The 15,741-nt window shown below is 35.1% G+C and overlaps 2 protein-coding genes across 3 annotated transcripts in view; one reads left to right on the forward strand and one right to left on the reverse strand.

Annotated features, from left to right (window-relative positions):
• Positions 1 to 5,251: 5,251 nt before the first annotated feature.
• On the reverse strand, positions 5,252 to 5,919 carry LOC108972847 (40S ribosomal protein S21; the record flags this gene model as incomplete). 2 transcript variants are annotated; one of them, XM_018939688.1, is given in 4 exon segments in its annotated part: positions 5,252 to 5,310; positions 5,379 to 5,570; positions 5,668 to 5,725; positions 5,813 to 5,919. In XM_018939688.1, coding segments are annotated over 4 exon segments (367 nt in total), but the record flags the coding sequence as incomplete, so codon positions are not given.
• Positions 5,920 to 6,497: 578 nt separating this feature from the next.
• The window catches only part of LOC108972805 (ankyrin repeat domain-containing protein 29), a 49,052-nt gene continuing 39,808 nt past the window's right edge, over positions 6,498 to 15,741 (forward strand). Inside the window, exon 1 of the mRNA XM_018939630.1 lies at positions 6,498 to 6,669. The gene's annotated coding sequence lies outside the window, so the exon portion shown is untranslated. The remainder of the gene's footprint in view (positions 6,670 to 15,741) is intronic.

A 15,741-nucleotide genomic window follows, 5' to 3' on the forward strand; every position in this document is an offset into this window, starting at 1 on the left:
AAGAGTTTTTCTTATAAGGACTTGATTTTGAACGTTCCTCTTCTACGACAGCTTTATGCTACAGTGGTCCGATGTGATCTTTTCCGACAAATGTAGAGCTTCTTAGGAAATATAGGGCGGTTGCCAAATTTCAGATCGGTATCTTAAAAACTGAAGCATTCGCGTATACACATAATGACAGAGAGACATACATATAATATTTATAAAGTATCYGACGTTTTCCACTTGGAGTTACAAACGTGATAGCAAACTTAATATACATTTTGTAGGGCTTAAAAAAATAATTTGCAAGAAAAAAAATTATAGAAACTTTTCTTTGTTGCTGAAAAGAATAAATATTTTAGTCGTCTACTGCGACMTTTTCTATAGTATACAATAAACAATGCACAATATAGTATGTTTTTACTTTTATTTTAATAGCATTGCACAATTTCCATATAGCCATCATTAAATGCAATTAAAGTCTCACTAGAAATTTCAACAAGACAAATTTTCTTTATTTAGACTAGCACAATAGCGTATACAGACTGAATTTGCGCATATGACAGCCATTGCATATATTTTTCGGCCAATTATATTTAACTGTGTTGTTTGTATGCATGAAAAGTATAATTATATAATAAAGTATAAGACCAAAAGAGAAATTTTAAACGGCATAAAATTTTATAGTGGAAAAATTTCAGTCAAACGAAAAATTAAATTTGGATTTGTTATTATTGTTAATTTTTGTTATTTTCGATGTAAACCTCCTGAAAGGTATGAAACCATATTTTTGTTTAGAACAGGCTTGTATACTCTAACAGCCGGTAACACGAAAACTTTTAATTGAAAATTAAGTTAAATTATATTTAGTTTCACCATTATTCACAATTGGCGTCCCAAAAATTATAAGGCAGGGATGTTAATAAGAGTAACAGCTGATATATGTAAACAAATAAATTGTATTTACCGGCTGTAAGATATATATATATTTTAAGTTCATTAGAAGAATCCAATCTACATAAGGTTTATATTCAGGCACGTGGCCAACTGAGACCTTAGCAAAACTACAACAACAAGCTATTAAAGTAMGAAGAAGAAGATAATAAAGAAAGTTTGATACGCTCCCAGTTCTAATATTAATAACGCAGCTCCTTTAAAAAAAAAAATGTGTAATAAAGATTTATTGGACAACTCAACAACAAAATAATCTTTCTCACGACAGTCATTGCTACGTACTCGGCACGAACTCAGAGTTTTGTCCGACCAAGGACTGTTAACTCGGCAGTCTTTCTTCAAATTATTTTTGGTTTGTCTTCTACTGCTACAACAAGAAGCATGAAGAGAGAAATTAAAATTTTAAAATTCAAATAAATATTACACAACTAATTTCAAGATTGAATGAATTCATCTCACGTTTATATTCCTACAAGTAGTGTCCTCATATCCCCATATGTACATCCAAGTCATACATGTACGTATGTATGTATGCATGCAGTTTATGCACTTGCGGACATATGGGCTAAATTTTTGCATTACATTGCACTCTTTATGCAAATTTATACACACATACATATGAACACATATGTATAATTATASAAATATGTAAATGCTTATTTAGTCATGTGCATTAATTTCTTCGTTTGCTTCCTGCTGCGAATAATTTCATATGAAGAAACTATGTACTTGTATTTATAAAACTYATTGTTGTTGTTCTTAATGTCATCCCTTTCAGCGGCGTCATATGCAGATATAAACTTMTTTGGGGCTTCACATATACATACATATGTACATTTATTATATATGTATTTATATCATATTTATATGAACACACTGAAGTTGATACACTCTGCAACAAAACTACCTGTCTCTTATACACATCTAGATGTGTATAAGAGACAATATGTATATATATATCTTTGATAAATACATATGTATGTACAAGTGCACTAGCACCCGTTTGGTTGGTAGTCATCGCTCACTTTAAGTGCTTTCGGGTGCAAACTCGGTGCAAGTGTACTTAGAATGCAGCGCTACGGTCACTAACATGTGTCGCGAATTTATTTATTTTATTTATCAAGTCTTCGCTTCGTGTAAGTGAGAAAATGGAGAAAAAACCGCACAACCTAAACCAACATTTTGCAAACAATGATTATTATTTTTGTTTTACTTTCTAAAACATAAGCAGACAACATATGTATGTATATACGTTTGCATTTGCAGAAATACTTTTTATTATATACTTCGTTTTTGTTTCTTGTAGATTTCTTTGTGCAATTTTTTGCTTCTCTTTTAATGAGCCAACTTTTCCAATTATACTTTAACCGTAGAAATAATAAATTTAGAGCCTCCAGTACAAATGTAAGAAACTAGACGACGGCTTAAACTGGTTTGAGTTGTTATTTATTTCTAGGTTCGCAGACACAAAGTTGGTTTTTGGATAGAACAAAATTTAGTTCAACGTTAAGAAAAAGTAAAGCGTTAGAAGCATGAAAAAAGTTATATGAAGTACAGAAATATGTAAATTTGTATATATTTATATGACTTCAGCACAATTAATGCAAACTTGCAAGAAACACATTAAGATATTTTTCTAACTTACATAAAGTTCAGTTTGTCTACCCCAAGCTAATATAAGTTTTGATATGTATGAATGTATACATTAATACACATCTAGATGTGTATAAGAGACAGTCCTAAATGTATATACAAACATACATACATATTTAGAACATAAATACATGCAGACATATTGACTCACATATACATACATATGTAGTAAGTTTCCATCACAGTCTGAGAGTCTTTTAGGCATGTTCTGTAGAAACCTAATACATCTTCCTGTCTCTTATACACATCTAGATCTTCACATATACATACATATGTACATTTATTATATATGTATTTATATCATATTTATATGAACACACTGAAGTTGATACACTCTGCAACAAAACTACCTGTCTCTTATACACATCTAGATGTGTATAAGAGACAATATGTATATATATATCTTTGATAAATACATATGTATGTACAAGTGCACTAGCACCCGTTTGGTTGGTAGTCATCGCTCACTTTAAGTGCTTTCGGGTGCAAACTCGGTGCAAGTGTACTTAGAATGCAGCGCTACGGTCACTAACATGTGTCGCGAATTTATTTATTTTATTTATCAAGTCTTCGCTTCGTGTAAGTGAGAAAATGGAGAAAAAACCGCACAACCTAAACCAACATTTTGCAAACAATGATTATTATTTTTGTTTTACTTTCTAAAACATAAGCAGACATGTTTCAACATATGTATGTATGTATGTATATACGTTTGCATTTGCAGAAATACTTTTTATTATATACTTCGTTTTTGTTTCTTGTAGATTTCTTTGTGCAATTTTTTGCTTCTCTTTTAATGAGCCAACTTTTCCAATTATACTTTAACCGTAGAAATAATAAATTTAGAGCCTCCAGTACAAATGTAAGAAACTAGACGACGGCTTAAACTGGTTTGAGTTGTTATTTATTTCTAGGTTCGCAGACACAAAGTTGGTTTTTGGATAGAACAAAATTTAGTTCAACGTTAAGAAAAAGTAAAGCGTTAGAAGCATGAAAAAAGTTATATGAAGTACAGAAATATGTAAATTTGTATATATTTATATGACTTCAGCACAATTAATGCAAACTTTGCAAGAAACACATTAAGATATAAGATATTTTTCTAATTTACGTAAAGTTCAGTTTGTCTACCCCAAGCTAATATAAGTTTTGATATGTATGAATGTATACATAATAATAAAAACACCTAATAATTTGTCTTGTGAATCATAGATACAACAGGTTTAATAAGGAAAACCGAAAGTGATTAAAGCGTTTTGTCGTATCATCATTTAATAAACTTGTGCAATAGTCATAATGACGCAATATGTTTTGCAATAAACACATACATATTTAATACTTCGCAGCATAACAGCTGTTCATTGAAAAAGTTTAGATAACATATTTCCCTCTATAGCCTAGGTGGAACATAGGRCTTCAAAATTTGTAATTATACTGCTAATACGAATGGCTTTRTGAGCTATAAATAAAATATGATAAGTATGTGTATATAAACAAAAACAAAAAATAATAACACGAGTTGATATAAAAACATAACATCAAAGATATGAAAAATGAAATTACCTTATAATACTGTGGAAACAAGCAAATGTAAATGATAAATGTTGATAAAAATCCTAAACAAATCCGTTTACATAAACTGGACAGTTAATGTACGCCCGTGCGACGATGTTAGTTGTGTTTTTCATATAATGATTGAAGACTCTTTTGGTAAAGATGCATCAAAGCACTTACACAAGTTTTGAAATATTTTTTCGCAGCAAATTTTTGTTATAAATTTGTAATACTTATTGACATATGTATGTAATTATATTTTGTGTGTCAAGTAACGCTTCAAACAATAGCAACCACACATAAACAGCCAATAGGATGCACTKGCATGTATCTATTTTGGGCAAAGTGGCCTTGGGTGCAATTTTCGCACAGGAGCGCTACGTTGTTGCTTTTACTTATTTATTGTTGTTAAATGTGCACTACGTTTCGTTAATAATTATTCCAATACTATTAATAATAAAAATGTCTATTATATTATTTGTTTAGACAATTTATTATACGCTATTCGCCTTTGTCAGCCTTTAGCGTTTCTAATTCTAAATTTTTACTTTCGCACTGCACCAAAATACACAAACGATTTTTCTCAACTGAATACTCAAATTCACTCGCGCACAAACAATTCGTTATTATTGTATTATGACATCTCACAAACGCTTACATTTCTTGCCTTCTTCTTTTTTTCTGAAGTATTTTTAATTTCTTTTGTTTAATTGCAGCCGACGGCGAAAAACTCCGTGCATTCACCGAATATGCATCGCCAAGTAATTTTCATTCAATGAAAATTCATTTCACCGTTCCTTTTGCGCTATTCTACAGAGAACTTATAATATGTACGTTCTCTGTTTTCTATGACGAATTGTCATTCGTTTCCAATCAGAATTGAAAACACGCAGGGCTGCATTTTCGAGACTCGTTTGTGACAACAGGGTTGCAAGTACATATTGAAATTTTAAATAAACTCGTAATTAAAATATGTATTTAAGAATTCGTTAGAATAACTCCCCAACTAAACTTTGTATGCCGAAGTAATTYCCAAAACATACGATGCAGACAACCACGCCCACTATTCTTTTCAAAAAATGTAAACTATTTTGATTAACAACACATATTTTTTCAGTTAAAATCTTAAAACTGCAACTTTATTGTATCAACTACATTTAGAAAGCCCTGCAAAAACAAATAAATTATACGATTAGTATATTTCGCTTGCCCTCCACGCACTTCAGTACACTCACTTGGTGATCAAACCGTCTTTCTTGGCCAGGCGCACAATACAATCATCAGATTCGCCCATACGACGAATCTCACCGCAGATAGCGTATGTCTTTGAGCCAACAGTCATGCGGCCGGTTTCGGGGTCAACATCAACAATGTTCAATTGCACTGAAGCATGATCCTTAGCGTGGATGATTCGGTTGGAAGCAGAGCTGTGAAACGAAACGAGTACACATAAATTGTCWTATTAGCACGCTGCTTAAAGCAAGTGGCGCTCCAATAGAGCAAYGCAAACACGTGTTCACATACCATTTCCTTGGGCAGTACAAATCAACAGACTCGCCGGCATCGTTCTCCATTTTTGCTACTGCAAATAAATACACAAATGTTTARTAACCACTTTAACACAAATTTTAAATATAAATTTGGAAATTATTTCGCATTTATTGCTTACATTTAGTGAAAAATATAAATTCGCTGACACTCGTCAATGGAGGCAGAAAAAGAAAGAAAAAGAAGGCGAAAATTTTTAGTTGGCTGCGCTGACAGTTGCGAAGTTGGYCGACGTTTTGTGGTGTGATGTTGCCATGTGAGAGCTTTAATATTGAAATTTATGTGCATGTGTAATARGAATAATAAGACAAATATGTATTTCTGTTAATATGCCAACAAAGTAAATGTAAAAAGTAAACAAAAGCTAAAACCGCGATTAAAACTCATAGGTACATTGATTCAATTAGTTCTGTTTCTGACATTATGTATATACATATGTGATATTTTTTTTTTTATAATTAAACTTAATATTGAAAATTGATTTTTTTTCTAAATAATATTTATTTACAACGTGTTTAAAATATGTGTTTTATTAGAATTATTAAATATAAATTATTTTATATATATTTTTTCATTAAAATAAAAAGCAGAATGTGGCAACGCTACATTAACTGTCACTTAAGATGATGTCTACTTTTAGGCACTGTTTCGAGCAGTTGTGCTTAGCAGTCGACGTTGTCTGCGAGCATAAATTCACTGTTTATTTGTTTTTAAAATAAAAGTTAATAAAAAAACACCGTTAAAATTTATTACACGATAGAATGAAGTGAAATATGTCAAAAATGCAAGCATATGGTGCGTTTGTGTACGATTTAGAAGAAAATATGTCTAAGCAAACAGTTTTACAGAGAAGTGAGTAAGAATAAGTGTATCTAGATAAATTAAAAAAATTATGCAATTTAAAAGCAAAGTATATATACATTTGTAAAAAAAAATTATCAATAATCCTTTAGCAAGTTTTGGGGAATCAATGAGCAGGTYAGTATTAAGAATATTACGCAAATAAATATATTGATTAAAAACTCCTAGCAACAACAACAACAACGACAATACTTCTCAGCACATTATCACACAACAAAAATAAAAAAACATCGAAAATTAAAATAACAACAAAAAATTACAAAAATTACAAAATACACATTAACAACAAAAATTGCATAAAATACAAAAMCAACAACAAAATCATCTTAAGGGATGTAAATGACGTCTAAAGGCAACAAAAAACCAAAAAAAAAAACACATCGCGTGTTGAAAATGACGAGCAAAATGCGCTGAACTTTTAACCCCTATCGTCCTCGAAAGCTAGCTGCCTACCCACCACCCTGTCACAGCTTGCACGACATGCCGTTGCCRTGATGCATTTACACTCACTTTTAAAAGAAGGCCAACGGAATTTTGACGCTGCTTTACAGTTTTATAGCTCCGGCCAAATGACACCGCAGGCTGCACGCTGGCTTGTATACGCTTTGTTGGAATGTAAGCTAGGCCGATTGCCTCACTAATTGACTGACTACCATGCTACGCTAACGCCGATGTCATATAGTGGTATATATGTATACATATAAGACATATGGATGTATGTATGTATATGCAAATGCCTGTATAGCAGTGAAAGGCCGTAAAAATCCTGCCAACAATTTTGTAGTCTACTTTTAGGCATCGCGTACATTTCTCTTTCGCCTGCCGTCATTGCTTTGTTGGTGTTTTTCCCTTGGCTGCGTGCATCCTAGCATTCTTTCAGTCAGCCAGTCATTCAGTGAGTCCATCACACTCCTCTAACGCTGYCGCTGGTGCAACTTCCGCTCTCACGCCTTGTCTACTTTGAGGCGTTCAAGCGTTGTATTGCTTTTGTCAAGCTGAAAACTAAAGAATGAAYTTGCTTAAAGTGAGTTTTGTGCAAATGAGTGCGCTTGAGCGTAAGCATTGTTGTTGTTGTTGTATTTTTGTTGTTGTTTTTATGTATTTTCTTGTTATATTTGTTGTTCTCTTTGTTTTTTGTTTTGCTTTTGCTCTTGTAATTGCTTTTTGATTGTACCGCACCTAAATATGCTTGCATGAAATGCACTTATTTTTGTTGTTGTCATATGTTTTTGTTTTTACAGCACTTTAGYATGCTTAAACGTCATTTACGTGGCAAAATCCGTTGTTTATTGTTGACGTAAAAGTGTCGYCGTCGTCGTTGTCGCCGCCACATTCAATGAACTTTAAACAACTAAATGCTTACGCTTAGGAAGGTGGCGAACGGCGGGTGGTGCGCTACGAAATCGTTTAGTTGGCTGGCGTACGTCATTGTTGCGTTTCAAATTTCATTGTGTAGTCGTTGTGGTGTGTGTTTTTAGCTGGCAATTAATTTGCAAGTGCTGCAGAAGGTGCAATTGAGTGAGTTAATTTTGTTAAGTGGACCTTAGGGCACATATGTATGTATGTTCTGCAGTCATGACAACATATTTAATATTTACTTCTACCAAAATCTGGACCAGTCAGAGATCCATAATGAACAGTTTCTTTGAGCAATAATTCATTCCAAATTTAGTGCAGATATCTTGTCATATAAAAAATTTTTCCACACAAGATCTTGTTTCTGGTACATCTGTATGCTTGACAGCTATATGCTATTGATCTATACCGATCTGAATAATTTCTTTGGAGATTATRGTGTTGCTTTAGAAAATAATCTATGTTAAATTTTGTGAAGATATCTCGTCCAATAAAAAGGTTTTCCATACAAGCACTTGATTTTGATACTTCAGTTTGTATGSCAGCTATATGYTATAGYGATGCGATCTCMCCGATTCCAACAAATAARTAGCTAMTTKTGATTAAAAAGGCGTGTTYAAAGTTGCAGATCGATATCTCAAAAACTGAATCGAAAATGTGTAATTATAGAAGAACTAGTTAAAATTTTCATTTTTGCCGAAATGATGGCTCCCCAGAGGTTTCTCTAAAAAAATGTATAGTACATTTCAGTAGGGCTAAAATAACGAAATAATACACAAAATTCAYTCGAAGATTACTTGACAAACATAGCCAAAAAAAGTTCTGTGAATGTTTCATGTCGATCGTTTGAACCGTTTTCCTCATCGAGTTGGAAAACAACGTTTCGAATGTCGCGTCGTTGTGTAGGAATGACGGCTCTTTGACTTTTCCCATGTTGTGAAGGTACTTTTTGAAGTAACCGTGACCGGATAACAGTCTGACCGTCCATCTGCTGAGACTTTCATTCTGCCATCTTCATTGGAACGCTGATTGTCGTCGACATTAGAAACTTTCTATTTTTTTTTTTGGCTGGGTTCTCCTATGTTGGCCATAAGTCGGCTCAGTTGAGAGGTGATCTTCGCTGCCTTTCCTGTGCTGTGCTGGATTTGTACCCAGAAGGTTAGTCTGTAGTCCAGTCTTACGCCTAGGTGTTTTACAGCTTTTTGTGTCCTAAGAATATTCGTRGTTGTTTGTACACTTATTTCGAGGAGTATGTGCTATTTGTTAGCCGTAGCAGCACTGTTTTTTCCGTAGCGCGCCGGAGTTTGCGTTAGTCGAGCCATTCTTGCGGCCGTATCTTGACCTGATTAGTAATTGTTGGGAAAGACCGTCAATACGTTTCTGTAATAAACGGTACCGAAGATGAAACCATCTCCGCTAGAGGACGGCGGTACAAAGAAGGTCATTATGAAGGAAAAAAGCCTATTTACTGATCAAGAATGACTCAGGCTTAAACATTAATTTTTAAAGGATCAGTGTTGGAAAATCATCACGTTGGCATCCGAGAGTTAACAAAAGATCTCAAAAGTGCGTCAATGCTATTCTCGTACCAAGAGACCTGACATTTTTTCCAAAAACCACGTCGGCAGAGGCTCGCTGCGCTGTGGTTAACGGGAGATTTAAGAACAACTTAAACGACGGGACGTGAACTGGTAGTAAATCTGCCATCTATAGACCTCTTCGCTGAAAACTGTGTAGCGGAGTTAGCCTCTTATGCACCTGCAGGCAATTCCAGAGCCAACACATAGGTAGACAGCTAATCAACAACCAGATGTGTATAAGAGACAGCTTATGCACCTGCAGGCAATTCCAGAGCCAACACATAGGTAGACAGCTAATCAACAACCAAGGCAGTAACCTCGTATCGCATATTGATTAGAAGTGCCTTGCGAAGCAGGGCGATAGTGGAAAGTGTTGCCAGAAGTAAGCAACTTCACTTCTACTGGGTGCCAGACCATAAAGACATCGAGGACAATGAAATAGTGAACGAAGGACGGTAGATTCCTAAGAATGGCGCACGGCTAACATACGAAAACGTGATCAACATTGAGAAACCCAAGCATTGTCTATACGACGATCTAGACAGAAGGTAAAGAAAGATATGGTAAAGAAAATCAAAAGCCGATGGAACGAGCGCCCTGGGTGGAAAAGCACAAAAGTCATGTGCAAAACGGTAGATCAGCAGTGCGCAAAATTCCTATTGGCAAACGATAGAAGAGTCTGTAGTAACATGATGAGAATACTAACTGGTCACTGCCTGGTGGCGACACACGTCCGCAGGATTGTGCAGACAGATCGAGAAAACAGCAGSAAATATCTGAAGCAGGTTAGCAGGGAAAYAATGGAGCATYTCTTGTGTACTTGTCYCGCATTGGCAAGACAACGCTGTAAGCATCCGGGATCCCAGCGCTATGATACATTGAAGAGGATATCAATGGTGGGGCTGCAGAGTCTGTTAAACTTTACGTCAAGCACAGGGAACCGAAATGATGACCACTTCTCATGGAGCTAGCAACTAAACTGCATCTGGTATCGCAAAGGACCAAAACTGGTTYATGATTGGCTTATTGGTCTACCCGATTAACCTGACCTAACAATCAAGCTGATCTTGCTCCAAAAATGAGACGGAAAAAAAAATCTCTGAAAGAATTGGAATCCAGACTCAAGCTGGGGTTTATAAGAAGTGATGGAAAATTGACTTAAAAGAAGCTTATTTGAAGGCTACAATCTGTGGATTTATATTAAAATACTTGAAAAAGAAGTTTTTCATCGTTTTTTTTTTTTATCGTTTTTTTGTGTTGTGATCAGATATAAAATGAGGCTTGGATAAATTTAATCCCTACTAGCTAAAAGCATAAAAAGCTCTTCGTGCAGCTTAAAAAAGATTTTACTAATTTTAAAATGTAGTGTGGTTCCGAAGTGGCTTCGGTGCAAGTCAATTTTGTATCATCAAAGTTCATTTTAGCTTCTTTAACGTAAACTTAAACACGCAGTCTTGGTGCGAAGAAKAACTAAATAACTGCACACGTAATGCACGTGACATTTCTGACATAARCTTGCACAACTAACGAACGACGATCAACAAGCCGACGCACGTAAGAGCTGGGTAACATTAGCATCATTTTTATGCAGTGATTCAATTTTTACTTTTGCCCACATACCTATATACTACACATAAGTATGTATGTCCACACGTAGAACTCACAGCATAATCCCAAGAGAGCTGTGCGAAAAAAAAAATTATGAAAATAATGAACCGCCAGACCGCAGAAACTCGTCTGAAAATGGAGCAAACAACGGAAGCGTCAACTATGACGGACAGGCCGGTGGCGCGGCAAATGCAACGGATGCCACACAAATAAAAACAAAATCACAGTCGCACAAACAAATRTTGCAACAAACAATGCAACACTGTACGACAAAGATGCGCAAAATGTGGCGAAAAAAATCGCATGCGCTGACTGGAAAATTATGACAGGCAACATTTTATTTCCAGCCAACTTAGCTAGATATTATTTAAGTTGCCTGCACACTTCCATATTTATATACATATGTACACTACTCATTTCCAATGGTGGCAATTAAATGTGGGTAATTAAATGGTAGATGTTGCATGCAACATTTAATCAACAACATAGATGACAACGACAGCGACAGCATGAGAGGCGAATGCTGGAGCCCACTTATGTAATAACAACTAAGTGTATGCCTCTGTGTGCTCGAGATAAATATGATATATAGTATGTATGTAGGTTTATATCTGTGTCTGGTTGTCAAGTGGGCTGGGCGGTAGACCAGAAATAGAAGCTACTTAGTTTGAAGTGCCACTGCGTTAGCGCCGAGAATGTACAGATTATTAGAGATTTCATCATAAAAATGTAATTAGAGGACGAGGAATCCTACTAAGTTGCCTAGTATTAATACAATTGAGAACTGGAATCTGTTAAAGGGAAYGACAACATAACCTCAATAGATAATGAATGCTGCTAGCAAGGACTCTAGTAGCAATATATTTGAGATCTGAATTCTTTTAAAAGGAATGACTACATCACCTCAATAGGGAATGAAGGATTCTTCCAAGATGCCTCTTGTCAATATGGTTCAGATCTGGAAACCTTTAAAGGCGATGACCATAACACTGCAATAGAGAAGAAGGATTATACCAAGGTTCTTGTACCAATAGATTTGTGATCTGAGTTTTTTTTAATAGCAACGACTACGTAACCTCAATTGAGATGAAGGATTCTCTCAAGGTTCCTGACTTGATTACGCATACACTASCAAACTCCCTTCCGAATTTATGCTWAGTCACTCAGAATGGATTTTTAACTTCATTAATATCTTAGGAAGTATCTAAGTTTCAGTGATTCATATCTCATTGAATCTTCGATTACAAAATCCCTTGTAGAGTATCTTATATTAATTGTCTTGGATCCTGGTCACATGGCCACCCTACAATTTCTACCTAAATCAAGTTAAGTTCTTCGCAAAGTTCCTTCGATAGTCTAGCGAAAATGCCTTTCTGTTTTCAGTCACGTTCCAGAACTGAAAAAATCATAACTCATAGAAGGTTTAAATTGTTTGTTTGTTATAAATTCTTTAGAAAAACTGGCTCGGTTCCTCAAATTTGCTAGATCTGACCAAGCAAATCTCAAGCRTTTTGGAAATAAATTAAGTTTTACATACGAGTAGAACACAGAAATACTAATTCCTTGGAAACTACGAAATCTGTTAGGCTTGATGAGGATTGCGTGATTGCAACCAAATTTGTTGGAGTTTTCCCACAGATGTCAAGGTATTGTTTTTCAAGAACTAGATTATTTCAATGGCTGGTTCTGAACGATTTGTTTCTTCAGACAAACCAAATGTTGACAGGTTAAGAGTTTGGTCGTTGGAGTGTGGCTCATGGTAGATGTTGTCTTGCAAATCCCATGAAACACAAATCAAAACCATTCTGACCATTAATCCTGGCTAGACCATTACTTTGGCCGGCATGACCAAYATAGTCGGCCAACTGAGAGTACTATTCACAATACCATCATCCATCTTGAGACCCAGCATTCATTATTCCAGCACGCAGTGAAGAAAATACTCAAATTCGACTGACGTATGGAATGACTTGCGGCATTTTACTTCGAGATCTTAAAGTAAAAGCGTAAAAAATACAGCTTGTGCAAGAATTGAAGTCGCTCAAAGTAACCAAGCGACATCGCATCGCCCTATGGGCTYTTTRAAAGTTCCAAGAATATCCGACGTGTTTGAGGGAAATTTTGATGCCTTTTTAACGTCGCCACTTCCCACACATCGCGACAATCAATGGATTTATTGAGAGAACATTTCGGTGAGCAGATAATTTCAAGGTTTCGGCCTGTCGATTGGTYCACAAGATCGTGTGATATCACTCGATATACTTTTTTTTGTGGGCATACAAACCTAGGAGCAAAACATCACGCTTATCATTAGTCAGCTACCAGTCGAAATGCTCGAACGAGTCATCGAAAATTAGACTTAAYGGATGGACCATCTGTGACGTAGCCGCGGCAAACATTTGAAATAGATAATCTTCAGAAAATAAATGCCAAAAACACCCTTTATTAACCCACCTAAAGTAGAGGATCTCTAAAGTGTCTGTCAAACATTCTATGAAACAGTACAATTCTCACTTTCTCTCCTTGTTGCGTTGTATGGGGCTAGATAACATTATTATAGTAAACATAATAATTAAATTTCGTTGGAAGTAATTGTTTTACACKTTCAAAGCTGCTGTGTTTTCAAAATTCTTTCGCATAATTTCCGAGAAAATTTTTCATAAAATTGCTCTTGCACACTAAAATGTCTCACGCATCAATTTCCGAATAAAAGCAACATAGGTAATTATATAATTCTAGTGAGCAGCATGGCATTTGGTAACAAGTCTCACATTGTTATAGAATATATATAATATGTAACAGAAGAATTGCATGAGAAATGCTGATAAGGCAAGAAAACTGTGCAATGTTTGGCGAGGCGTACGTGTTACTCGTGAATCAAGCAACACACTGTGTAGCAAAAAAATTATTGCTGAAGAGTCATACACTTACAACTGATGTGCATGTGTCGAACTGCAACAACTACAATAACAACTGAATTATGRATTACATATACAGTGATATTTTTCATTGCGGAATGTTCTTATAACCCGACCTCTTCCATAACCATATAAACTTCATAAACATCAACGTTTTCAACAATRTTTTCATRCAAAACCAATTCCTTTCCCCGGRTATGAGTACGCTTCAATGATCGGACACGGACACTATTTTATAGTATTTTCTTCAAATTGTCTCTGAAAACACGCGTTTTTGCTACAGTTCATACGTGGACAGTTTCTATAGCTGGACAAAAACAATGCGACGGTGATTGTCGAAAAAAAAAGTTATAATAGRTGAGATGATAAAGAATTTTACACCACTTGGGGCATTTTAGACAAGAGAGAACTATTGATAAGTTCGCTTTAACATGTAGGGTTACGGTTACCCTATGATTTGATTTGATATTTGATATGATTTGATATAAAAATCTCTTCGTCGGATCTACGTAACTAGAACGGACCAAAATTATTATCCGGCCAATAACTGTCAGACCGACAGCATTACTCCAAATTATTTCAAGAATATTTTTGCCGCTAAAATAACTGCAAAATGATTTGATAAAGATACGCAACGTATTTACCGACATAAACTTGGTTTGATGGTAGAAAAACATTMACCTCAACCTTTGTTACCACACTGAGAAAAACAAGGGATGTTTTAGTATTCAAAACTAGAAATTATATATTTTCAAAGTCRTGAAACTAGTCTGAGAAATTCAAATACACTTAGAAAACTATGAATTAATTTAAACCATCTGACCAAATTTGACCCGAACGGGTTGAGGGCTAAAAAAATATTTTCGTGGATTTCATATTGTCATGGAGTGAATCTGAAAAATTTAAAAATCCTTAGAATAAAATTAATTAATTTTCTACCATCTGATCAAGTTTGATCCGGACTGTTCCATTTTAATTGGGCACGCAAACCGATCGATATTTTTTGATGAAAAGTGTTCCATCTCTTGCAAAAACGACAACGAGCAGAAATCACAAAAAAAAAAAAACTTGACAGAGTAACTGAGAACCGGACATACAATAAACGCATTATTACTGGGAACGAGACATGTATTTATTAATATGACGTTGAAACTGTTTAACAATTTAGCGAATGGCGTTCCAAAAAAAATGGCAAGAAAGGCTGTRTGTAGGACAAAGAAGGAAGCTGGACTAAAGACGTGCCAGGTACAGAAAGAAACGCCGTCAAGAACGAAGCCGTAAAACAACGAACCAAGAAGCTGACGAAAGATTTATTACGAAATTCGAATGTTGCATAATGGTCGACGAGACCTGCGTTTTAGCGGACTTTTCTTAGTTACCTGGACAGGAATTTCATACAGCCGATACTTGAGGAAATGTTGCTGAAAAATTCTAAGCCAAAAAGGTGACAAAATTTCCAAAGAAATTTCTTATGGGGCAGGCAATTTGTAGTGGTGGTAAAAGGAGCAGATCCTTCGTTATATCGGGTACATACAAAAACAAAATACTATATATGCTAAGGAATGTTTCAAAATAGATTGCTTCCATTTCTAAGCCAACATGAACTGTCCACGTTTTTTTTGGCCTGTTTTCGCTTCATGTCACTMTAGCAAAACAACCTTAGAGTGGTTCCAACGGAATGGAGTGATAGAGAAGCGAATCCACCTACCTATTCCTAACTAAGATCG

This window comes from Bactrocera latifrons, unplaced genomic scaffold (genome assembly GCF_001853355.1).
Source record: "Bactrocera latifrons isolate USDA-ARS-PBARC rearing strain unplaced genomic scaffold, ASM185335v1 scaffold_43, whole genome shotgun sequence".
NCBI classification, from domain to species: domain Eukaryota; kingdom Metazoa; phylum Arthropoda; class Insecta; order Diptera; family Tephritidae; genus Bactrocera; species Bactrocera latifrons.